The sequence below is a fragment of the Helianthus annuus genome, chromosome 2, assembly GCF_002127325.2.
Source record: "Helianthus annuus cultivar XRQ/B chromosome 2, HanXRQr2.0-SUNRISE, whole genome shotgun sequence".
Lineage (NCBI taxonomy): Eukaryota > Viridiplantae > Streptophyta > Magnoliopsida > Asterales > Asteraceae > Helianthus > Helianthus annuus.
In genome coordinates this window covers 31,418,564-31,443,764 of record NC_035434.2, presented here as the reverse complement: position 1 = coordinate 31,443,764, position 25,201 = coordinate 31,418,564, and the positions used below count along the sequence as shown (strand labels likewise).

General features: G+C 37.3%; 1 protein-coding gene across 1 annotated transcript; it reads left to right on the top strand.

The window, feature by feature from the left end:
• Positions 1–829: 829 nt before the first annotated feature.
• On the top strand, positions 830–15,327 carry LOC110880993. Its single transcript, XM_022129393.1, has 11 exons — positions 830–1,011; positions 1,119–1,173; positions 11,477–12,251; positions 12,359–12,415; positions 12,663–13,165; positions 13,285–13,426; positions 13,683–13,991; positions 14,141–14,421; positions 14,524–14,947; positions 14,990–15,108; positions 15,202–15,327. The coding sequence occupies exons 1-11, from the start codon at positions 830–832 to the stop codon at positions 15,325–15,327; spliced, it is 2,973 nt and encodes a 990-aa protein (XP_021985085.1).
• Positions 15,328–25,201: the final 9,874 nt, after the last annotated feature.

The following is a 25,201-nucleotide window of genomic DNA, read 5'->3' as shown; positions in this document are numbered from 1 at the left end:
AGCATCCAATACAAATGAATGCTGGATCGTAACACCAATTCGTTCATCGTCTTATATCAATACCATCGATCAACGTTTTTGCCCAACTACACCTTTAACAAGTCCGTCTGAAGCATCTACTTCAGGTTGGTGGTATTTATTTACGGATTTCAAATTTGTTTATTTTGATTCTGACATTTTTATTATTTTTCGTTGCTATCAAGATATAGGTGTCAAAGACAATGTTAATATTCATATGAGTCCATGTTTTAAATCCCGAATAAACAAAACTTCATCAACTCCACATTCAATAAATCAACCTTCGCTCTCAACTGAAAGATCAAATGTGAAGAGGATATAAAGAGGTAAAGAAAGGTTGTCTACTAAAGGTCGCTGCGTATATCCTGTTCCAATGGTTGACTTATCTTTTGACGATCCTATTATTCCTCAACAATTAGCTGAAGATCCATATAAAGGGCTTTCTAACAGTAAGTACCTTACACACTCACTACTTTAAATTCCATTTGAAGAACCTCATTATATTATTTTCGTAACAAAGAGCACAATTTGATATTTATATTTTTGTATAATAGATTATTTGGATCATGGAGATCAAGTAGTTGTATCTGACGTATGTAACGCTAAGCTGTGGAAAGTTGAAGCCGGAAAATGAAGGGTTTACTCAGGAAGAACAACTTACATGCTTTGTTGTGTTTATGGAAAAGTACATCTTCCAAATTTTAAAGAGACGTGTGAGGAATATCTAAATCTTTTCAAGAGTTTAGACGACAAGAGCAATCATTTCTTATTGAATATTCGTCATTTTAATTCTATGTTTTTGTTCACTTCAATGGGTGGTAAAGTTGATTCGAAAATACATAGAGGAAATGCTCCGTATGTATACCGAATTAGTGGTGAGAATTATCATACATTGGGAAGTCTTCTTCCTAAAGAAGGTGGTGAACCAAAATTTGCGCAGCTTTACATATACGACACAGATAATGAAGTCTGTAATCGGAAAACCATATTTAGGTATTCCTGGAAACCATTCCGTTATTTATTTATTTGATTTATTATTGGTTTTATGTTATATAAACACTTACTGATACTTTTGCTTTTGTCTTACAATTGCATTACAGTAACTCAAAGAAACCAGCTTCCGCAACTTTTGATTTGCTTGACACTGAACACAGAGTACCTTAAGCTGGTTTTAGATTCAAATAATCAGCTGGTGAAAACCTATAGGCGTGTACGAGATCGTGTGACAACCCGCAACTTTAGGTTACAACTTTAACCTAACCACGGTTAACTTAATTATACATTCATAGCACTTCATTTAACTAGAGTTAGTTAAATGAGTCTACGCTGATAATTCGGGGAATTACCAGAACACACACATGATAACTCCCGAGCTTTGGTGATTAACGCGAATAATAATTAAAAATAGATGACTTATATGAAACTTATGGTTGCATGTCGAATACGTGAATTGAGTGTTTTGGGATGTAAATGGAATGATTTAAGTGCTTTTGTGTGAAAATTAATTAATGAGGGTGTTTAGAGCTATTATTGAAAGTTGATAAACTCCTGTATAACCTAAATTCCCTACAAGTTGATTAAATGGCAGTTTCAAATAATCTAAACAATCACTTCTCTAATCCTCTTGGCTAATCAACCATTCTCAATAATCAACTTCGACCTCTTCAACTTCTCTAGCACAACTCCTTAATCAGTTTAAGGTATGTGTTATGTGCTATACTTGATTGTTCTTGTTATTTTGATTCCATGCTAAACCCTATTCATATGAACAACTATCTATGTTTAGATTGATTATGTCTGGTGGATATGTAATTTTACTAGATTGAATGAATGTACGATGTTGCTAGACGTTAGAGATGATAATGTTATTACGGAGGATTTGTTTGTTAAGAGTATTGAAATTAGGGTTTGCATAGCATACGGCTACATTGAAAACTGTGTTTTCTGTGTTGGTTATCTGGGAATAGTTTGTGAAGTCACGAAGTCAGAATTTTATAACTGGTCCAAGTTTGGTTGTATTCTATTCAGAATTTATATTCTATCAGAGTGTGTATAGGGGTCAGAGTTTATAAGACCTTATGTTCTAGTCAGAGTTTCAAGTTAAACTTAAAGTTTCGGGGTTTATAAGTAAACCAAAGTGTTCACGACTTTCTTTTAAGTGTCTGAGTTTCATTGAGTACATCAGGGTTTGAATGCATAGAACTTCCGGATTTTGATGCTAACTAGCGAGTATGGTCTGAGCTTTAAAAGGGTGATAGAGTCCGGGTTTCACGTTCTAAAAGGGAGTCAGACCTTATTCTTTCATTCGGTCCGATTTTGAGTGGGGATATCAGAATTTATTCATGATGAATGCTGGATGCCGTTCAGGATTTTTATTCTTATGTGGTGATCAGAGTTTAATGGACAATGGCTGGTCCGAGTTTCCTTTAAGTTGTCCGAGTTTGATAAAATAGTATACATCAGAGTTTTCTTCTTTATTATATCATATCTTAGGTCCGAGTTTTGGTTTTGTTCGCACACACACACATATATTCTGAGTTTGATAATGGAGTCAGGGATTGGTAGTGAAAAAAAAAACTATAGTCCGAATTTAATGTGCAAAGAGGGACCAGAACTTGTGAAATCAAATAAATAAATTGTTGATATATATGTAGTGAGCCGCCAATTGCCATTTGGATTAATATATCTTCAAGCAAACAGTTTGTATATAAGTTGAGTTAAATGGATATTGAAATGGACTGTGCATTTAACTGTTCTCATGGGCCGATTTTCTTGATTGGTGAAAATGATCAACTTGTTATTATTATTATTGTTTTTTTTTATGTGTATATGCTTTCTACATATGAAATTGTTTAAAGGTCCAATTATTATATTGTCTAAATATGGAAATGCATGAGATGGTTAGCAATGAATATGTATACTTGTTTGTTGAATTAAGTCAACTTATATATATACATATGTACGAATAAAATAAGCATATCATTTAAACTATCATGTATATGTTAAATTGCCATTTTCATATTATTATTAGTGAAGCTTTTCAATATATATATATATACACACACAATAAGCCCTACAATCTACTCTTGTTCTTACTGGTTAACTTATAATGACCCATTCTGTCCCACATAAGAAACTGTGTGTTACTAAGTGTACGGTATGCTAGACTTGATAACGTGTAATCAATAAACACCAGGTTGTTTGTACATTAGGGTATTGCATGACTCATCACACGCATACTTATATCTATTGTATCGTAGGTCACGTGTAACGGACCCAGCAGTTAACGAACACTAGAAGTATAATATCAAACCGAGCAAACTACGGTGAGTTCACTACTTTGAGCATGCGTCCCGGTGGTTGGGACAGTCAGTGGGTATCCCGGGGAGGGATAAATCTTTTGGGTAAAACTGGGATGTTTGATAATATTCTCACTCTCTATCTCTTAAGTCCCATCTTTTGCTATCGTGGGTGATAGCGGGGTATTAGTTGGTAGCGCTAGTTAGGTTTGGCACCCTCACCCCGTTCCTGAGAGAGGGCGGGTGTGAACTAATGACCCAGTCAGGCCCAGTGCTTTGATAGGAGCACTGGGGAACGGGCAAAACATACATCAGGAGTCGTCTTGTTCAGTATTGAGATATTATCAACATTACTTTCGGAATTGTAAACAAACTGGATTAAACACTTGGTAACCAACGTTTTCGTAAAACTATGAACTCACCAGCGTTGTCTGATACACTTGTTGCATGCTCGCAGGTCGTTTGATGTTTTGGATTTGGAACTTGCTGTCTGGAGTAGCTGGAGTGGTCATTGGTCGAACTGGATGGATACATGTGATGGAATTACTGATATTATACATTAGTTTTGAAACAGTTATCTATGGTTTACTATTTGCTTCCGCTGAACAATGTTGGGTTTATTGAAAGTTATTGTTGATACTTTTTATTAATAAGTGATGATTTTCATTTAAAAACTTGTATGGGTTCAACATGATTAGTGGCTCGTTATTGGTTTGTCACACGCCTAACAGGGACATTCCCTAGGTGGTATTTTGGGGGTGTGACAGTTTGGTATCAGAGCCACTGGTTATAGTGAACTTGGTTTTAAAACGTTTTCATAAAACCAGACTATAACCGAACAGTTCCGAAATCGACCATGACACTCAGCTCTAGACTGCAAGGTTCGTTTCTCGTTTACTATTGCATAGTATATCTAGTGTTTGCTTATGAATAACATCACACGTGAATGCACACTTAGCACTGCAGTATGAACTTTTATGTTACCAACCCATGTTACGTGTTTTAAGAGTGTGACTCTTCTTGAACTTTCATGATCTATGTTGTGGTGTCATCTGTCTTATTGCTCGAATTCGGGGAACCTTTTAGCGCGAGTTAAGAGGCACTGAGATAAGCATGCAAATTGCCTTATTATTATGGGTGCACACATAATAATAATGTGGGGTGCATGTGAGTCCCAGTGAGGCTTAACGAGTGTGAGAGGGGTTCCGCTCTGTTAATTAATGTTATGTTAGAACTCAGCAGTCTATAAGAGGTATAACAGTGATTGTCTCCTACTCGAACATGATCTTTTCACCCCTTTCTGAATCCTTACGAATCTTGATGCTATCGAGTATCACCTGATCACACATCTGAACGCCTAGCGAACTGTGTAGAATGTTAGGTGCTAGTACGAACGTCCCTGAGTTGGATGGCTCAGCGTCAAATGATTGGACTATACTTTCCTCACTTATCTTTGTTTGCTGCAACTTAGCGTGTTGACGCCTTAGATCCCGAAGTGTGATCACTTCTGCAACACTCTCGCGACATACCGTGTATTACTCAGTCAACTTGCAAGAACGATGGACAAGAGGGTAAACGTAGTACCTTACCGACTTCAGCATTTGAACGACCCTAGTTACCGGCAACGAACAACAGCGATTTGACTCCAATTGAATCCTTAACCCCATCCAGCGACTCATTGGAGTCGACTCTTACAAACCAATCGGGACAAAATCGATGACGATTGACTGTAGAGCGGACTGTGTAACCGCCCGCACCATGAGTAGTGCCTTAGGACGTGGCACGGAATGTGAAAAGATGGACCTTGTTGGTGAAAGGACGCAGGACACCGTTACAGGCAACAATATTAGAGGCAACAGTCGCGGAACATCAAGGTACTCGTGATCGTAGCTTACAGTATGGAAACGAAGGTGACCTCGACAAGGATTGACTGTGTTAAGTCAAGGTGACGACAACCAAGGGAACGACGGCAGTACTGGAAATTCTCGTGACGAAAACAACACTGGAAATGAAGCTCATGGAAGGACATTTAGTATTGGCATAGGCTATATCAGGCGTAATAGCAACACGATAGCTGGGATGGGTAGCTATTCGCTTCGTCTCTGTTCTGTTTAACCCTGATGCTTCTTGAAACCAAACCTGTTGTAGAACCGACCGAAGGTAAGTCAATTGAAACCCCCCTATGTTCATTAGGATGCAAACTCGACCTTGTGGGACAAGTGTTCGACATCGACCTTCCTTCTGCTATTCTTGATAGTTTCAATGCAGTAGATAGTATGGATTGGTTATCCAGGTGTTGTGCAGGCATACCTTCTGAGGAGAAGATTTTGCGTATCCCTCTCCTTAGTGGAGAATCATTACCTGCTCTAAAGCATCAGTGTGGTGTAAAGGATAGTAACATTTCAGCAATGAAAGCCAGGAGCGTCTACGGTGGGACTACTTCACTATATTAACAACCGTTACCGATGTTAAGGCTAGGAAAAAGAGAATCGAGGATCCGCCGAATTGTTCGTGATTCCTCTCGGTGTGCTACACGAGGAACTTTCAGATTTACTTCCACAGCTGTTAGGTAGAATCTCAGTTTGATCTCGCGCCAGAGGCAGCTCAGATTGCTCGAACTCCGTACCGTCTTGCACCAGGAGGGTTGCAAGGACTGTCTAATCAACTACAGGAACTGTTGGACATGAGTTTTTTGTCGAAACTAGATTTTCCCGTTGGGGAGCCCCAGTTATATTAGGGAAGATGGGCCTTTACATATGTGTTCTGGTTATTAAGAACTTAACAAGGAGACAGTTGAGAACCGTTTGCCTCGATCATGTATTGGCAACCTGTCTACCAATGCAAGGGCCAAGCTTCCATTTGAGGAATGACTAACGAATGAACTATCATCAGATGGGAGTCCAGAGGGGAGAATGGTCCTACAACGGCATATCAGACGCAATGCGGCCATTGCGACTTTGTACACCATGATCATCGAGTTGATCAACACACCAACAGCTTCATGGACCACACGAATCGACTATGCTTATTGATGACGTGTAGAATCATTTCCAGGAGAAAGGAACATCATGGACGGCATCTGTACCTTATTTTAGAACTCCTGAGGCAGGAGCCATTCCGTGTGAAGTTTTGTTAATTGTAACATCTGGATTCGAGAGATACATTTTGAGCATGTAACCAACGAAGTAGGAACACACGTGGATCTTTCTAAGATCCATTTTGTTAGGAACTGATCGACGCTAAAGATTCCTTCGGGGATACAGCAATTCCTTAGTTTCGCTAGCTACTACGCAAATTCATCGCGGGATTTTCGAAGATCGTGCAGCTTAAATCTCTTTGCCACTGCAGGGTGCTGTGTTCGTGGAAAACAAAACAGGAGGATGACTATTCAGCTTTCGAATCCCAACTCTGCAACGCACTGAGCATCGTCTTTACCTGAGGATGCGGGTGATCTAGTGGTATATCATGATGGTTCGAATCAGAGTCCCAGTTACACGCCGATGCAACACGAGAGAGTGATGACTTACGTAATGGAGTTACAAAAAGGAACTGCACGACATACAACCTGCGATGGAAAACGTGGTCTTTGGATTTAAGTTGGTGGCATCGCTTGGACGGTACCGAATGCACTACTTAGACCGATCACAAGGGCCTCCCGTGTACCCTTGTTTCGAAAAAGCTAAACATATGATGACATCACTGGATGGAACTCTCGAGTGGTTACGACTATGGAACCTAAAACACGTATGAGCATGCAACTCACTATCGACTCTAGCCTACCCAGTCAGATTCGCCTTGTTCTAATCGAAGTACTAAAAGAAGAGGAATTTCACGTTTGGTCCATGCGGGGCATGGAAGAGCAACTTCTGGCAAGTCGGACGATATTCGCTACCTCATGGAACGAATGTAGGTCTCATTATACGGTAACTATAGGGAATTTGTGTTGAGCAAAGCACACCGACCTCGATATTCTAGTCGTCTGGGTTGTGATGAGAGACATTAGGATTTATGAACCTTGTGCTAGTGATCGGGCATGAAGGCCCACCTAGCTCTGTGTGGGAATGATGTTTGACTTGTGGGAAAGTCAAGGGGAAGTATCAGCAACTAGAGACACACATATGGAAATGAGAGCAGACTGCCATGGATTCTGTCACTAGTCTACTCGCAACTCGAAATGGAAACAATATCACCTGGGTGATCATTGATTGTCTCACATTACCAGCACACTATCTCGCAATCAAGGAAACTGACGATTCTTCATAACTTGTGAATGTTCCTCTAAGAGAGGCGGCTTTTAGGCACGAGGTGCCAACTCCTATTACCTCCGATTTTGAGCTATACCTGATTTATGGCAAGCGATACACAACACCCTTGGCTCACGTCTATACATGAGCATTACTTATCATCATAGGACGAACGGTTTGAGTAAACGAACCCCCCCACCCCCGACACTCGAAGACATGCTACGAGCATGTGTGGGATTAACTTGGTATAAATTAGAAGGACGTATACTTTTGGCTGAGTTCTACCGTAGCTGTTACCCTTCTAGTATTCAGACAGCTCTGTGTGGGGCACCGCATGGATGATAATGCCAACCTCTTTGTGGATTGAGGTGGATGACCACCTAAGCACGGGCCCAGGACTTGTACTCAAAACTCTTGGGAAGATTGCTTGGATCGGAAATTGTTTAACGGCATCGAGTGACCGTCAGGAAAGATGATAAGCTTAGCAAACACTGGGAGTCCGTTGTAGATGGCCGTATCATGTTAAAAATCTCACTCTGGGAGGGTGTGGTACGCTTGGGAAGCATGGCAAGCTTAATTTACGTTACGATGAGTTATTCGGAATTCTGGAAGAATTGGTCATGCCGCCTACAAACTCGAGTTACTCGACGAATTGGATAACGTGTATGATATCATTTACGTCTCAAATCCAAGGCAGTGTTTGCCCGATGAAACACTTGTGGTACCTTTACTAGAACCTAAGGCTAACGACAAGATTGCAGTTGTCGAGGAATCTAGCAAAAGCATGGACCAGCAAGTCAATTCGTTGACACAGTCGAATTCCTATCGCGAGAGTTCGGGACGAAATTCCCTTTCAAGTTGGGGATGATGTGGTACCCGAGGAAAACCCACAGGCATCTTAACTCACCGTTTCTTCTCCCTGAGACTGCTTATCAAATTTCGGGACGAAATTTCTTTCAAGTTGGGGATGATGTGACAACCCGCAACTTCAGGTTACAACTTTAACCTAACCACAATTAACTTAATTATACATTCATAGCACTGCATTTAACTAGGGTTGGTTAAATGAGTCTACATTGATAATTCGGGGAATTACCAGAACACACACATGATAACTCCCAAGCTTTGGTGATTAACGCGAATAATAATTAAAAACAGACGACTTATATGAAACTTATGGTTGCATGTCGAATACGTGAATTGAGTGTTTTGGGATGTAAATGGAATGATTTAAGTGCTTTTGTGTGAAAATTAATTAATGAGGGTGTTTAGAGCTATTATTGAAAGTTGATAAACTCCTCTATAACCTAAATTCCCTAAAAGTTTATTAAACGGCAGTTTCAAATAATCTAAACAATCACTTCTCTAATCCTCTTGGCTAATCAACAATTCTCAATAATCAACTTCGACCTCTTCAACTTCTCTAGCACAACTTCGTAATCAGTTTAAGGTATGTGTTATGTGCTATACTTGATTGTTCTTGTTATTTTGATTCCATGCTAAACCCTAGTCATCCAAACAATTATCTATGTTTAGATTGATTATGTCTGGTGGATATGTAATTTTACTAGATTGAATGAATGTACGATGTTCCTAGACGTTAGAGATGATAATGTTATTACGGAGGATTTGTTTGATAAGAGTATTGAAATTAGGGTTTGCATAGCATACGGCTTCATTGAAAACTGTGTTTTCTGTGTTGGTTATATGGGAATAGTTTGTGAAGTCACGAAGTCATAATTTTATAACTGGTCCAAGTTTGGTTGTACTCTATTCAGAATTTATATTCTATCAAAGTGTGTATAGGGGTCAGAGTTTATAAGACCTTATGTTCTAGTCAGAGTTTCAAGTTAAACTTATAGGTTCGGGGTTTATAAGTAAACCAAAGTGTTCACGACTTTCTTTTAAGTGTCCGAGTTTCATTGAGTACATCAGGGTTTGAATGCATAGAACTTCAGGATTTTGATGCTAACTAGCGAGTATGGTCCAAGCTTTAAAAGGGTGTTAGAGTCCGGGTTTCACGTTTTAAAAGGGAGTCAGACCTTATTCTTTCATTCGGTCCGATTTTGAGTGGGGATATCAGAATTTATTCATGATGAATGCTGGATGGCGTTCAGGATTTTTATTCTTATGTGGTGGTCAGAGTTTAATGGACAATGGCTGGTCCGAGTTTCCTTTAAGTTGTCCGAGTTTGATAAAATAGTATACATCAGAGTTTTCTTCTTTATTATATCATATCTTAGGTCCGCGTTTTGGTTTTGTTCGCACACACACACATATTTTGAGTTTGATAATGGAGTCAGGGATTGGTAATGAAAAAAAACTATAGTCCGAATTTAATGTGCAAAGAGGGACCAGAACTTGTGAAATCAAATAAATAAATTGTTGATATATATGAAGTGAGCCGCCAATTGCCATTTGGATTAATATATCTTCAAGCAAACAGTTTTTATATAAGTTGAGTTAAATGGATATTGAAATGGACTGTGCATTTAACTGTTCTCATGGGTCGGTTTTCTTGATTGGTGAAAATGATCAACTTGTTATTATTATTATTGTTTTTTTTTTGTGTGTATATGCTTTCTTAGTGGGTCGAATATAATATTTGCTAAGTTTGTCTGCATATGATATTTAGTTAAATAGGTCTACATATGAAATTATACAAAGATCCAGTTATTATATAGTCTAAATATGGAAATGCATGAGATGGTTAGTAATGAATATGTATACTTGTTGTTTGTTGAATTAAGTCAACCTACATATATACATATGTATGAATAAAATAAGCATATCATTTAAACTATCATGTATATGTTAAATTGCCATTTTCATATTATTATTAGTGAAGCTTTTCAATATATATATACAATAAGCCCTACAATCTACTCTTGTTCTTACTGGTTAACTTATAGTGACCCATTCTGTCCCACATAAGAAACTGTGTGTTACTTAGTGTACGGTATGCTAGACTTGATAACGTGTAATCAATAAACACCAGGTTGTTTGGACATTAGGGTATTGCATGACTCATCATACGCATACTTATATCTATTGTACCGTAGGTCGCGTGTAACGGACCTAGCGGTTAATGAACACTAGAAGTATAATATCAAACCGAGCAAACTACGGTGAGTTCACTACTTTGAGCATGCGTCCCGGTGGTTGGGACAGTCAGTGGGTATCCCGGGGAGGGATAAATCTTTTGGGTAAAACTGGGATGTTTGATAATATTCTCACTCTCTATCTCTTAAGTCCCGTCTTTTGCTATCGTGGGTGATAGCGGGGTATTAGTTGGTAGCGCTACTTAGGTTTGGCACCCTCACCCCGTTCCTGAGAGAGGGCGGGTGTGAACTAATGACCCAGTCGGGCCCAGTGCTTTGATAGAAGCACTGGGGAACGAGCAAAACATACATCAGGAGCCGTCTTGTTCAGTATCGAGATATTATCAACATTACTTTCGGAATTGTAAACAAACTGGATTAAACACTTGGTAACCAACGTTTTCGTAAAACTATGAACTCACCAGCGTTGTCTGATACACTTGTTGCATGCTCGTAGGTCGTTAGATGTTTTGGATTTGGAACTTGCTGTCTGGAGTAGCTGGAGTGGTCATTGGTCGAACAGGATGGATACATGTGATGGAATTACTGATATTATACATTGGTTTTGAAACAGTTATCTATGGTTTACTATTTGCTTCCGCTGAACAATGTTGGGTTTATTGAAACTTATTGTTGATACTTTTTATTAATAAGTGATGATTTTCATTTAAAAACTTGTATGGGTTCAACATGATTAGTGGCTCGTTATTGGTTTGTCACACGCCTAACAGGGACATTCCCTAGGTGGTATTTTGGGGGTGTGACAGATCGGTTTGTTGATAATCCTCATGTTGACTTAAAATTACGGCTTAAGGCAAATTGGTCTAAAGATGGTCGTACATACAACCTACCGACGTCGTCCGAAGTTGCTGCGCTTATTGTTGGAGACATTGAGGATGCTCTTGATAATCGTGATGTAGTTGTTGAGTCAAAGAAAGATGGTCTACAGCGTATTAGCGAGCTTCATCCATCGTATCTCGCGCTTCAGTATCCATTGTTTTTCCCTTTTGGTGAAGATGGTTACCGGATTGATATTCTTCATAGAGAAGGAAGGGCATCAACGAAGAAGAAAGAGTCAAAATGTTCAATGAGAGAGTATTTTGCTTACCATGTTCAAGATAGAGTCAATCATTTCTCTTTGATTCTCAATGCTCAAAGACTTTTGCAACAGTTCTTGGTTGACGTATATACGATGATTGAAAGTGAACAATTACTATTCATACGTCTACAGCAAAATAATCTGAGATCTGAGACATATGAGAACCTTAGTAAGCTTCAACAAAATGGTAATCCAGATATGTCAAACATTGGAACACATTTACTACTACCGTCTTCGTTTACTTGTGGATCGCGATATATGAGGGAGAATTATTATGATGCGATGGCCATTTGTAAATGGTTTGGATACCCTGATTTTTTCATCACGATCACGTGTAATCCTAAATGGCCAGAGATTAAAAGAATTCTGAAGGACAAGAACATTAATCCGGAGGATAGACCGGACATTTTATGCCGATTGTTCAAAATTAAGCTTGACGCAATCATGAAAGACTTGCGAGAGAAATCTTTAGTCAGAAACGCATCGGCAGGTAAGCATCCATTTAATTCAATTACTTTATTATAGTTTTTGTGGTCTACTACGTTCATAACCATAACTTCAAAAATAAGTATTTTAATATTAATTATCCTATTGCAGTTCTCTATACCATAGAGTTTCAGAAACGGTCTACCGCATGCCCATATCTGTCTGTTCGTAAATGACGAAAGTAAGCTTCTGGTTGAGCATGTTGACAAGTTTATTTCTGCCGAGATACCTGACAAAAACTTAGATCCAGATCTGTATACTCTTGTCAGCAACTATATGATTCACGGACCTTGTGGTGTTGCAAAACTAAATTGTCCGTGTATGGTCGAAGGTAACTGTTTGGAGAAATTTCCTAAGAAGTTCTGTGATCAGACTACTATACATTCGAATGGTTATCCGGTCTATAGATGAGCAGATTCAGGATTTTTTGTTGAGAAATCTGGTATTCAGCTTGATAACAGAAGTGTGGTTCCGTATAGCAAAACCATATTGAGACGTTATCAGGCACACATTAACGTCGAATGGTGTAACCAGGCTGCGTCCATAAAGTATTTGTTTAAATACATTAACAAAGGACCAGATAGGGCAGAATTTGGTTTTGTACAAAATGCCGATGAAGGTCAGCGTGAAGATGGAAAAAGTGAAGTCAAAGAGTATTACGATTGCAGATATCTCTCGGCTTGCGAAGCTTCATGGAGCATCTTTGCATTTGATGTTCATTACCGCTATCCATCTGTAATCAGGCTTCCATTTCATCTACTAGATAAACAAAACGTTGTATACGGCCCTGATGACGATCTTGATAGTGTTCTTCAAAAACCATCTATTTCTTCTATGATGTTTTTGGGGTGGATGGAAAAGAATGAACAAGATCCATTGGCGCGCACCCTTACTTATGTTGAGTTCCTAACTAAATTTGTTTGGAAGCAGAAGGAAAGGATATGGGATAAACGCATAATAGGCAAAACCATTGGTCGAATTCATTGTGTTAATCCTTCTATGGGCGAGGCTTACTTTTAAGAATCCTTCTTAATAAGGTAGTAGGTCCTAAGTCTTTTGAAGAGATTCGTACTGTGAATGGACAAGTCTTCCCAACATTTAGAGATGCGTGCTACGCTAGAGGCCTTTTAGACGACGACAAGGAGTATATAGAAGCTATCAAAGAGGCGTACTACACAGGTTCAGGATACTATATTCGTAATCTATTTGCTACAATGTTGGCATCTAATACATTATCAAGGCCTAAACATGTTTGAGAAAATACATGGGAGTACCTTGCGGATGATATTTTATACAATCGTCAAAAGCTTTTGAGGATCGAAGGTACCCAAATTGTTATTTAATTTTTTCACAGTTATTTCTTATATAATAGTGTTTATTAATTTCATTTTTTATTTATACGAATTTTAATAATTTATTTATATAATTTTAATAGGTTTGTCTCTTCCAAAAGAACAAATAAGGAACCTAACATTGCTTAAAATTGAGCGTTACTTATTACGTAACAACTCAAGTCTAAGTCGGTTTCCGTCTATGCCTCAACCCGATAGTGAATCAATATATTCAGCAGACAACCGTTTAATTGCTGACGAGCTTGGGTATGATGTAAGCGCTACTGCCATTGAATTTGATAATAATTTAAGCAGCCTAACCGATGAGCAGCTTTTAGTGTTTGTTGAGATAATTCAAGCAGTTAATAGTAATGTGGGTGGTCTATTCTTTGTCTATGGCTACGGAGGGACTGGTAAGACGTTTCTGTGGAAGACATTATCTGCATCCATCAGATGTAAAGGAGATATTGTATTAAATGTTGCATCAAGTGGAATCGCATCTCTTTGTTACCTGGTGGACGTACTGCACATTCAAGGTTTCATATACCTTTAAATTTAACAGAAAGCTTGATGTGTTTTATTAAACCGGACGATGACGTTGCTGATTTATTGAGGAAAACGAAATTGATAATTTGGGATGAAGCATCGATGAATCATAAACATGTGTTTGAAGCACTTGACCGAACAATGAAAGATATCTTCAAATGTGAGATGACCTTTGGTGGTAAAGTTATGGTGTTCGGTGGTGACTTTAGACAAATACTTCTGGTTGTACCAAATGGCAGTACACGAGAAATCGTTAATGCTTCAATCACGTCATCGTATATTTGGAGTACTTGCAAGGTCCTTACGTTAACGAAAAACATGAGGTTAACCGTAGGAGCGAACGCATCTGATATAGAAGAGATTAAAGCTTTTGCGAATTGGTTGCTTGAGTTGGGCTAGGGAAAAATTGATGACAGCGATGATTGTGAGGTGGTTATAGATATTCCTGAAGATCTGTTAATCAAGTGCTCTGTGGATCCTATGTCAGATTTGATCGACCTTGTATACCCTTCACTTCTTCAACTGTACAAAGATAAAGATTATTTTGCTGAAAGAGCTATACTGGCACCAACAAATGAGGTTGTTCAAGAAATTAATGAAAGATTGCTTGCTTCGTTTCCTGGTGATGAAGTGGAGTATCTGAGTTCTGATAGTATTTGTCAAACTGATCAAGCAAAGAATGAAGCACATGTGAAACTATATTCTCCCGATATTCTGAATGGACTTAAAATATCTGGTCTGCCTAATCATCGATTAGTCCTTAAAGTCGGTGTACCTGTAATGTTGCTTCGTATTATCGATCATCAAAATGGTTTATGCAATGGTACGAGACTATGAATTACTAAACTTTATAAACGTGTTATAGAGGCTGAGATTATATCCGGAGGAAACATAGGGACAAGAACGTTTATTCCACGAATTAGTTTGACACCGTCGGATAAAAGAATTCCTATCAAGTTTCAACGACGACAATTCCCCTTAAATGTATGTTTCGCAATGACTATAAACAAAAGTCAAGGACAATCTCTATCAAGGGTTGGATTGTATTTGAAATATCCAGTTTTCTCACATGGTTAGCTTTATGTTGCGTTATCAAGAGTCAAAAGCAGGGCCGGTGTGAAGTTGCTTATACTAGACAAAGATGGGAATGTAACGAGTAAAACAACAAATGTCGTCTACAAGGAAGTTTTTTCCGGGATTTGAATAATTTTTTGTTTGTTTCTTCCAATGTATGCGTTTGTACAGAATATTAAATTTCAAAGTAAATATTATGTTTTTGGTTCAAGCCGCGTTTAACGCGGGCATTAACCTAGTTATTATATATATATATATATATATATATATATATATATATATATATATAGGGTAAGTTTCATTTGAGAACCACCCTTATTGCGAGAACCGCGAGAACCAATGTGAACACAAACAAAATACCTAAAAATATCCAAAAAAACCCATAATTTTTTTAATATTTTTCTAATAAAAATCACTATATTTTGTTACAAAAAAAACGTTTTTTTTTCGAGTAACAGTTATGGATGCACATGTGCATATGTATCATTTCTTGGACAAATTCCATAATATATTACTAGTAGTAGAAAAATGCACTTTCATTTACACTACCATATGTAATACACTACTTTTTACATTACCAATAATAGAAATGCACATGTGCATCTATATGTATCAACATGAAATAAGGTGTGGTTTGTGATTTTAAATGATGAAGTAGGCCCATATACATGTGTTTTGGTTAGTTATATCTAGTGGTTGATGGTTTGAATATATTTGTCACTTTATGATGTAATATGTTGTTTGGATGGTATAAATGGTGTTGATGTACATATAATAAAGTGAAATATTGGTAATAATATTGTATTATGGATAGTAAAAAGCAATTGTATTGTATTACGGATGGTATGAGGTAATGATAGTGTAGTATGGATGGTATGATAGATGAAAGGGAATGTGTATTGAAAGTGGTGTACTAAAACACGTTATAACATGTCCATATATATAGATGCACATATGCATTTTTAGTGTTGTTAATGTTATAACAAGTTCATACATATAGATGCACATGTGCATTTCTATTATTGTTAATGTAAAAAGTAGTGTATTATGAATGGTAGTGTAAATGAAAGTGCAATTGTCTGATATTTGTAATGAATTACAGAATTTGTCAAAGAAATGATACAAATACACATGTGCATGGATAACTGTTACTTGAATTTTTTTTTTGAATTTTTTTTTATTATTGACGAAATATAGCGATTTTTCCAAAAAAAAAAAACAGTAAAAAAAAAATTTTTTTGGGTGTTTTTTAGATTTTTTTAGGTATTTTTTGGTTGTGTTCACATTAGTTCTCGCGATTCTCGCAATAAAGGGTGGTTCCTAACGGATCCTTCTCCTATACATATATAGGGGACCGCTAAAATGAGAACCACATCCAGTTGTAAGAACCATGAGAACTACACCGTACGGGGCGAGGTGGACCAAATTTTTTTTTTCATAAACGTAAATGCGTGTATTATAAACACATTTGTAAAAAAAATTAAAAAAAAATGTCGTGTGTGTAGTTTTGAGCACCACAAGTTTGGGTTTACGGGTACCGTAAATTTTATTTATTATTTACGGTACCCGTAAACCCAAACTTGTGGTGCTCAAAACTACACACACGACATTTTTTTTTTACAAATGTGTTTATAATACACGCATCTACGTTTATGAAAAAAAATTTTGGTCCAACTCTCCCCGGATCAAGTAGTTCTCACGGTTCTTACAACTGGAGGTGGTTCTTATTTTAGCGGATTTCTATATATATATATATATATATATATATATATATATATATATATATATATATATATATATATATATATATATATATAGGAAGAGGATCATGAGAAAACTACACATAAATGAGAAAACTAGAAAACTAACTAAAAAAAAGCTAAAAAACATACCAATTTTTTTTTTACAATTTTTAACAAAAAATCGCTAGTTTTAATACATAAAAAAAATTTTCAAAAAAAAAAAAATTTGTTGTATTGCACATGTTCAATACATGTGATTATATGTGTACTACACATGTACTACACATGTGCACTATATCCGTAATAGTGCACATGTGCAATACAACCAAAAACTTTTTTTTTATTTTTTTTTTTTAATTTTTTTCCATGCATAAAAAGCTGCGATTTTTTTTATAGAAATTAAAAAAAAATTGGCATGTTTTTTTGGCTTTTTTAGCTAGTTTTTTGGTTTTCTCATTTAAACTAGTTTTCTCATGATCCATCCCCTATATATATATATATATATATATATATAGGTAAAGTGTAGGATACAAATCCCCTAATCGTACATTATGTACGCGATGCCCACAGCCATACACGTGTCCTGATTCAATTTAATTAGATAAGGGTATATCAGACATTCTGTTTTGTTCAAACATCTGAGGGCTAATCAGGGAATTCCGTCAACAAGGAAGCAGATTACGAGTTTGTTTCATAACCGTCCATCTAATTATTGTTCCGTATCAATTCGATTTGTAGGTTTTTTGATTGATTCATGTACCGAACACAGATTGGCGATCCCGAAAATGCTGGATTCGTCATTTAGGATGTTTGTTTTGGTTTTTTCATCATAGGGTTACAGTTGAGGTTTAGGTTTTATTTGATTTGAAGATATTTTCATTTTATTAGATTGTAACGAGGTTGAAGATAAGATGTTTCTGGTTTTATTTGTTGAGTTTATCATATTGCATGTGTTGTTTTAAATATCGATGTTGTGTTTTTAACATATCCCAAGTATTTAAGATTTGATCATATGAATAATTTCGCATGTTTAAGTTGGACATTTCGCACATAATGAAGTTTAAAATTTAATTTCGCATTTTTAAGTTGGACATTTCGCAGACTAGAAAGTATTTAACATATTTAGCTCTATATTTCGCATGCTTTAAAAGTAGTTATATGTATTTTCGCACAGTGTGTTTAGTTCAATAATTCAAATCAAATATTCAGTTCAATAATTGATTTCAATAATTCATATTAATTACTTTTCAGTGCTTTTTTCTTTTATTATAAAGTTTATCTTTTTATCACCATTTCAAACATCCTATTAAAAATGGCAGACCTACCAACCTCCTCTTCTGAATCAAGTATCAAGTAGTCTTTGAGAAAAAGGATTCAGGAACAAATTCAAGAGGATCGATCATGTCAAGAGATGTTGGAAACCAACATTTCTCGTGTAACAGAAAACATGAAGAGAAGACAAGAAATTATGAACTTGCTATCTCAGATGCAAGTGAGTAGTCTTCAAGAAATTGATGTTATGTTCATGGTTGATCTGGGTGAAAGGGATGAGAAGCAGTTGAAAGAGTTGGCGGATGCAATAACTATCTTAAGATGCTTGATGAAGATGAAAATGGAGTTTCTTTCATCTTTTGAATGAACTTGGTTTATTTTAGTGCTTTATTTTAATAAAACATTCAAGTTTTACATGTTTCATTAAATTCGCATGTTGTGTTATGGAATGGATTTTGGATTTCGCATATTTATATTCCTCATTATGCATATTTTAAGCAAGTTAATTTCAAACATGCGATTTTATAGATAATATATGTGAAATTAAAAACATTAATGTTATCTAACAGGTCTAAATATTCAACAAAAATCCAACATCAAACAAGTTGACTAGTCCTTTCCAATAAATGCTCTCAACCTATCTGGGATTATTTTCTCCAAATCTTTCATATACTTTTCTTTGTCTGGCCTTTTATCGAAAGCATTTGCCAATTTAATTACTTTTTTACGATGCACATTGTGGTCGGATAGAATGATTTTACTTAGATATATGTGCCTCAGGAGATGAAGTTGTGAATTATGTCTGTTGTTTACTTCATTTTCTTTCACAAACCCAGTCACCCATGGTGTTTTCTCTCCTTTGTATGTTTCCATGTGACGCATCGTAAACACACCACAGTCTACGCTGTTATTCTCCGTCCTCCAATCCATCACTTTTCTTTCTATCTCTGATGTTTCAAGTTCTTTTATAGCTGGTGTTGGTTTTAAAGCCCTTTGTAGGTATAAAACCAATACCCTTCTCTGTTTCATAGCAACATTGTGTCAGTAGCTTTTATATAAAATATAACATGTATATGAAGAAGTTTTTGTATTACCAGTGTGTCTGGAAGCCCCTTGTATCTATCCTTAAACTCTTGTTCAGCAGCTGAATTGTCAATCAGCTCAATTTTGCCGGTTTTCAAGTGGAAGCACAAGACATAGAAGTGGTCACCTTGAAGTACCGGAATAAACACCAAGTCAACCGAATCAAGTTTTTTTACCTCATATTTTAGTATGATGTCTTCAAAATTTGAGGCAAATACGTTTACACGTTTGTCGTTTGTGTATTTCTCCTCGTTGTACATGATATCCGGCTGTATGTTATGTAATTAGAATCAAAGTTAAGTAATGTACTAAAAGGTATTTAAACATGCGAAATTAGTACATGCAAAATAATGTGTGAAATTTTTCACATGCAAATTGTATGTATACCGTATGCAAAATTACAATAGTATGCGAAATGGTGTTTTTGTTTTCATAGTAAAACTATCTAATATTCTATATGCGGTTTAAATATAATTAGTATGCGAAATCATAAATCATTGACTATTCATTTTCTGTTTTAATTTCAAATGCCAATATGTTTAGAAAATCATACCATCATTGTGCTAAACAAGTAGAGTCTGTATGGTGATGATTTTCTATCTCTCTTCTTCTCTTCAAGGTTTAGAACATCCACAAATGCATCTATTCCGTTTGATGCTACGTACTGACCCCTGTAGAAGCTTTCAAAGATACCTTTGACCGTGTGAACCCCAGTTTTTTATCGGTAAACTTCATCCCTGCCAAGCAAAAATTAAATAATTAATATTTTAAGTGTATATATTTAGATGTTTGTTAGTTGATATAACCATTTTACTTACTCTGTGTTTGCAAATGTAGCTAATGTATATCGGATCACACTCAATTCTTGATTCAAGAGTGCTTCGTGCATGTTTACCACTCTGTTGCAGTAAGGGGAACAAAATGCGTCTCCAAGTTCTACACATCTTTTCTCAGCTTGAATTTTGGCTGCTTCTATTGTCTTATAAAGGAGTTTATTTAACCCCTTTGGTAGAACTTGTTTTGAAACTTGATTTGGTTTTGAGTTTTTTCTCCCCCTCCCTGCTTTTTTTTTTCTTCCATGCTGGGTCCCAGGCTCAAAAGCAACTCAAGTGATTGTAATTCCTCAGTTGTCACCTGAGGGCATTCAACTTCTGGTTCCTTTTGAACTTCGATACCTGAATCGGTTTGTTGAGGGTCCTTCTATGTAGTTTCTCCTAAAGAAACTGCTTCCACTTCTGGCTCCTTTTCTTGAACTTTTTCTTGAATTTGTTGTGTACATTCGGCTAAGTTCACTATTTCTTCCATACCAGTTTCGTTTTCACCCCTTCCTGCAGGCCAGAGTAAGTTAAGAAATATAATATTTTGTTCTTTTTAATTTTTTTCTAATATAAAGTGTTTTTTACCTTTGACAGGTGGTTTGTAAGCGTATACACCCGTTTCGACAGTTTGAATGTTTGCAATAAGGGTGTCTGTCACTCCTCCATCATCTTTATTTGTCAATCCTTCATCATCTGGCTGCAGTACCCCTATAGATACAAATTATTGAATTTTAATTCATCAGAATCAAAATCGCATGGTATACATGACATTGCATGCGAAATCAAATGTGAAGTGTATGCATGAAATCGCATGTGTTTTTTTAAGGTATCGCATGTGTATAGGAAATGGTGATTTTTTACATAAATTCGCATGTGTTAATTTGAAAGCGCATGTTTTACCTTCTGATGCCATTTGTACCAAAACATTGGATATTACTTGTTGAGCTTCTTCATTCTGTCTACTTTCTTCATTTGTAGTAACTTCATGATGAACTTCAGAAGCTGCATTTTCAGGCTGTTGATGAATATCAGAGGGTGCAGTTTCATGCTCTTGAACCGAATCAGGCGGCACACAAATGGGATTATTCCGAAGCGTTTCATCCCACTGCTTACAGGCCTCCATAATCTCCGGATCCCAAAAACACTTAGTTTTTGCTTCTGAAACTAAGTTGTTCAGCCCTTGAACATCTTGAACCATTTTAATATATTTTTTGACATTGGCTTTCATTTTTTTCAACAGGTTCTGTGATATTTTTCGAGTTAAGATACTATCAATCCAGATGTTAAATATAAATGGATTAAGTGAAATTAATATTTTTTGCGCCTACCTTTTTGTTGACGTTCGAAGCCTCTCGTTCTCGTTGTTGAGCTGAATCATAGAATACTGATGGTGAAAGTGGAGCAGGATTGTTGCAATAGTCCATCATTTTCTGTGTCTGTGTCCCAACTCCCATCACAAGGTTCAACTGAGACATTTCATTGAGTTCAAAACTGAAATCCATCATATCATCAATGTTCTCGTTATCGTTAGGGTCTTCCTCGGGTTCTACGTTTTCTACTGCTCGTGCAGTCCTTCTTCTGTAGCTTATTGTGGTGTCAACGGGTGGTGGTAGTGTATACTCCTCCATTGAACGACCTTCTTCTTTTTCATTTTCACTCTCATTTGCTGTCCACACAGGTCCGTTATCCGAAATATGCTCCTCGACTTTATCAATCTCCGTAGATGTGATATAACGAAAAACCGGTATTTCCACGACTTTCTCAAACAGCTTAAGCCTCTTGTTGTACTCATGCGTGTATAGAAGTTGTATAAATATAAAAAGGAGTTGATATTTAGTTAAAATGTGTATTTATTTTATAAATACAAAATCGCATGCTATGAAGACAAAAACCTTATGAAATTGCATGTATTCTTTATGCATTTACCAAAACCATTAATCTGATAAAATCGCATGAATTTTTTATGATTTCGCATGTATTAGGTAATCATCACTAAATATATCTAACCTTATAAATCGCATGCTCAATTAAAAATTATTTTTAAAATCGCATGTGTCAGTTAATTATATAACAAAACAAACTAGTATTGTAAATATGTAATCAAATGTAGTAAGGCATACCGGCAACAGGTCCCACGAACTGTATTTTAAAGTTCTTCCAGCCCGCTCGTGTACGACGCAAGGTGTCCAGTAGATAAGAGCACCAATCTAGGTTCTGTATGTCCTCAACAGCCTCTACACCAAGCAAACATCTATCATTTGCAGTTGTGGCCTTTGTAATCTCCGCAAAAAATGTCATCCAGTACACCAGGAAATTTAATCTAAACAGGCTTCCCCCATCTCTTTGATTATCTATTGCAGTTGCAATTAAGCCATGGGTAATTCTCGCGTTTTCTCCCCATTGTCTGATGAATGTATCCATGACAGTATTTCTCGGTTCTTTACTCTTTTCAACTTTCTCCACCTTTTTAAGTTTTCTTTTATCCACTATTATTCCAACTAGCTTTGGCCCCTTTGGTATTCCAAATACCTCATAAACCGTGTCCGATGTAATTTTTATTTTGTGTTTACCTACGTTTTGTGACAACTCGAACTTCCAAGAATTCTATTTCGCATTTATTGCACGTTCATTTATTATGTAGTTGTTTACTTGCACAAATTGATTGCTTTGGAATTGTATACGTTTGATGAAATGAAATGGTATTATGTGATTATACATGGTTATGTGTTAATTGTGAAAGAATTGCCAAATGCATAAACTTAGTGGTGAAACTGTGAAATTGTTGTGTGATGGTGTACTTGTGTAAAAGTTAGTACTTGAGGATATAGAGAGCAATTAGTGAAATCCTAATCATACTTAACCCTAATCTCATTCCCTAATCATTCACTAATCATCACAAGAATCAAAACACGTACCCTCACATTCTCTAATCCTCTCTACAACCATCTTCTCACCATTCTTGGATTCACAAGTTCTTTTGCATCAAGTTTGATTACCAATCCATCTAGAATCATTCAAGGACTCGACTGATTACTTGTGAACACATAACATAGCATACCGAGCAAACCAAGGTGAGTTCACACAGCCAAGGCATGGGGTTCCCAGGGTGGGAATGGGATTGATTTATTCATTTGTACTTCTCTAGATAATGGAACGTAGTGATATGATCCTCGGGTGAGGAAGGTGATTGGTTAAGATACTGCTAGACTAGTGATGCTTATAGAACTGATCTTCGCACACACGCCAGGGTTGTCTGCGATAATATGACTGATCTTCGCACACATGCCAGGGTTGGCTGCGATAATATGACTAATCTTCGCACACATGCCTAGGAAGGCTGCGAACTATACACTAAAACTTCGCACAGGTGCCGGTGGCCGCGATACGAACATACCTAGTCTAGAATACTTGAGAACTTTCCCTAATCTTCGCATACATGCCTAGAGGGCTGCGATACGAACTATTACGATACATGACTTAATGAACGAACACAAGGCTTACCATACTAGTACAATTACTAAACTATAAACTGTGAACTCGCTCAACTAGTTGTTGATCCTCTGTTACATGCCTTGCAGGTCGTTAGATACATGGAGCTTGCACAGGGAGGAGCTGGTCGTTGTGGGCTTGGATCGTGATTGTTTGTTGAACACTTTATGACATTACATACTTCTTTACATTGGGTTTTACTTATACGCTTCTGCTAAATAGTGATAACTTACTTATGTTTTGGAAACACCTTTCATATGGATTTGGTTTGGTTTAATTGCTATTACTTTAACTATATACATTGTTCTATATGATTGGTGGCTTAATCCTGGTCAGTCACGCTCCCAAGCGGTGATACTCCGCAGGTGGATTTTGGGGGTGTGACAGATTGGTATCAGAGCCATTGGTTATAGAGAACTTGGTTTTAATATGGGAAAACGTTTTTATTAAAACCAGACTATAACCAGAACAGTGCTCTCAACGATCCACAATGACGCTTCGCTCCACGTGCAAGACTCAACATTCTAGGTAATAAGGTTTATGTTTATTGCCTACATGCTAGAATTGCATAGAACTTTGCTCGTAGTATGCTTAGATTACATTACTCACTACTTGTTATTGCTTGAGAACACCTACGTGCTTACACTCTTCTGTCATCGCACTACTCGCGAACCATTCATACTTATGCTACCTTTACTGCTCGATCATGTCTAGACGTGTTAACATGACTCAAGCCCAGTTGACGGCTCTCATTAACGAACAAGTTGCTACGGCGCTTGCAGCCGCACAAGCAGGAGGTATAACCTGTTATTCCAAACCTATCCTAGGATGTTAGATCCTACTCTCGTGACCCAACTCTCACGCTTAACCTTGACCTATCTTTCTCGCGCAACGGGTCAGAGCGCACAGCAACCTGTCTGCACATTCAAGAACTTCATGGATCGTCGTCCAAGCACATTCAGTAGCACAGAAGGAGCAGTGGGACTACTCCATTGGGTTGGGAAGCTCTGGTCAGTATTCGAGATGTGTGAATGCCCTGAGGCACGCAGGGTCAAGTACGCCACTGGCACGTTGGAAGGAATCGCGCTAACCTGGTGGAACGCGCAAGTTCAGATATTAGGGCTGGCAGCTGCTCACGCCACCCCTGGAACGAATTCAAAGAACGCATTAAAAGGGAATACTGCACGCGTGATGACATCCACAAGTTGGGAGTGGAGCTTTACCATTTGAAAATGACGGGGTCAGAAATTGAAGCTTATACGAAACGGTCGAACGAACTGGCCATCTTGTGTCCAACCATGATGGACCCTCCAAGCAAGCGTATCGAATTGTACCTCAAGGGTCTAGCCTCAGAAATTCAGAGCCATGCTACATCGGCTAACCTCGACAATATCCAAGACATTCAGTGTCTTGCTCATCGCCTCATGGATCAGGCAGTGGAACAGAACAGGCTGCCTAGTTGTATCAACGCTATTACTACCGCTACCACTTCTGCTACTCCCGCTACTCCTAGTGACAACAAGCGGAAATGGGATGGGTATTCCAGCAAGGGTTCCGCTACCGTCCAGTCTCAAGCACAGCAGCAGCGCAAGAATAGTG

Excerpts from the sequence above, each read along its gene's own strand:
- LOC110880993 (XM_022129393.1), top strand. The coding sequence starts at position 830 with ATGGGTGGTAAAGTTGATTCGAAAATACATAGAGGAAATGCTCCGTAT. Across the intron at positions 12,416-12,662 it reads ATGCCCATATCTGTCTGTTC|ATTCAGGATTTTTTGTTGAG; the intron begins GTAAATGACGAA and ends ATAGATGAGCAG. Across the intron at positions 15,109-15,201 it reads GACGACAATTCCCCTTAAAT|CTTTATGTTGCGTTATCAAG; the intron begins GTATGTTTCGCA and ends TCACATGGTTAG.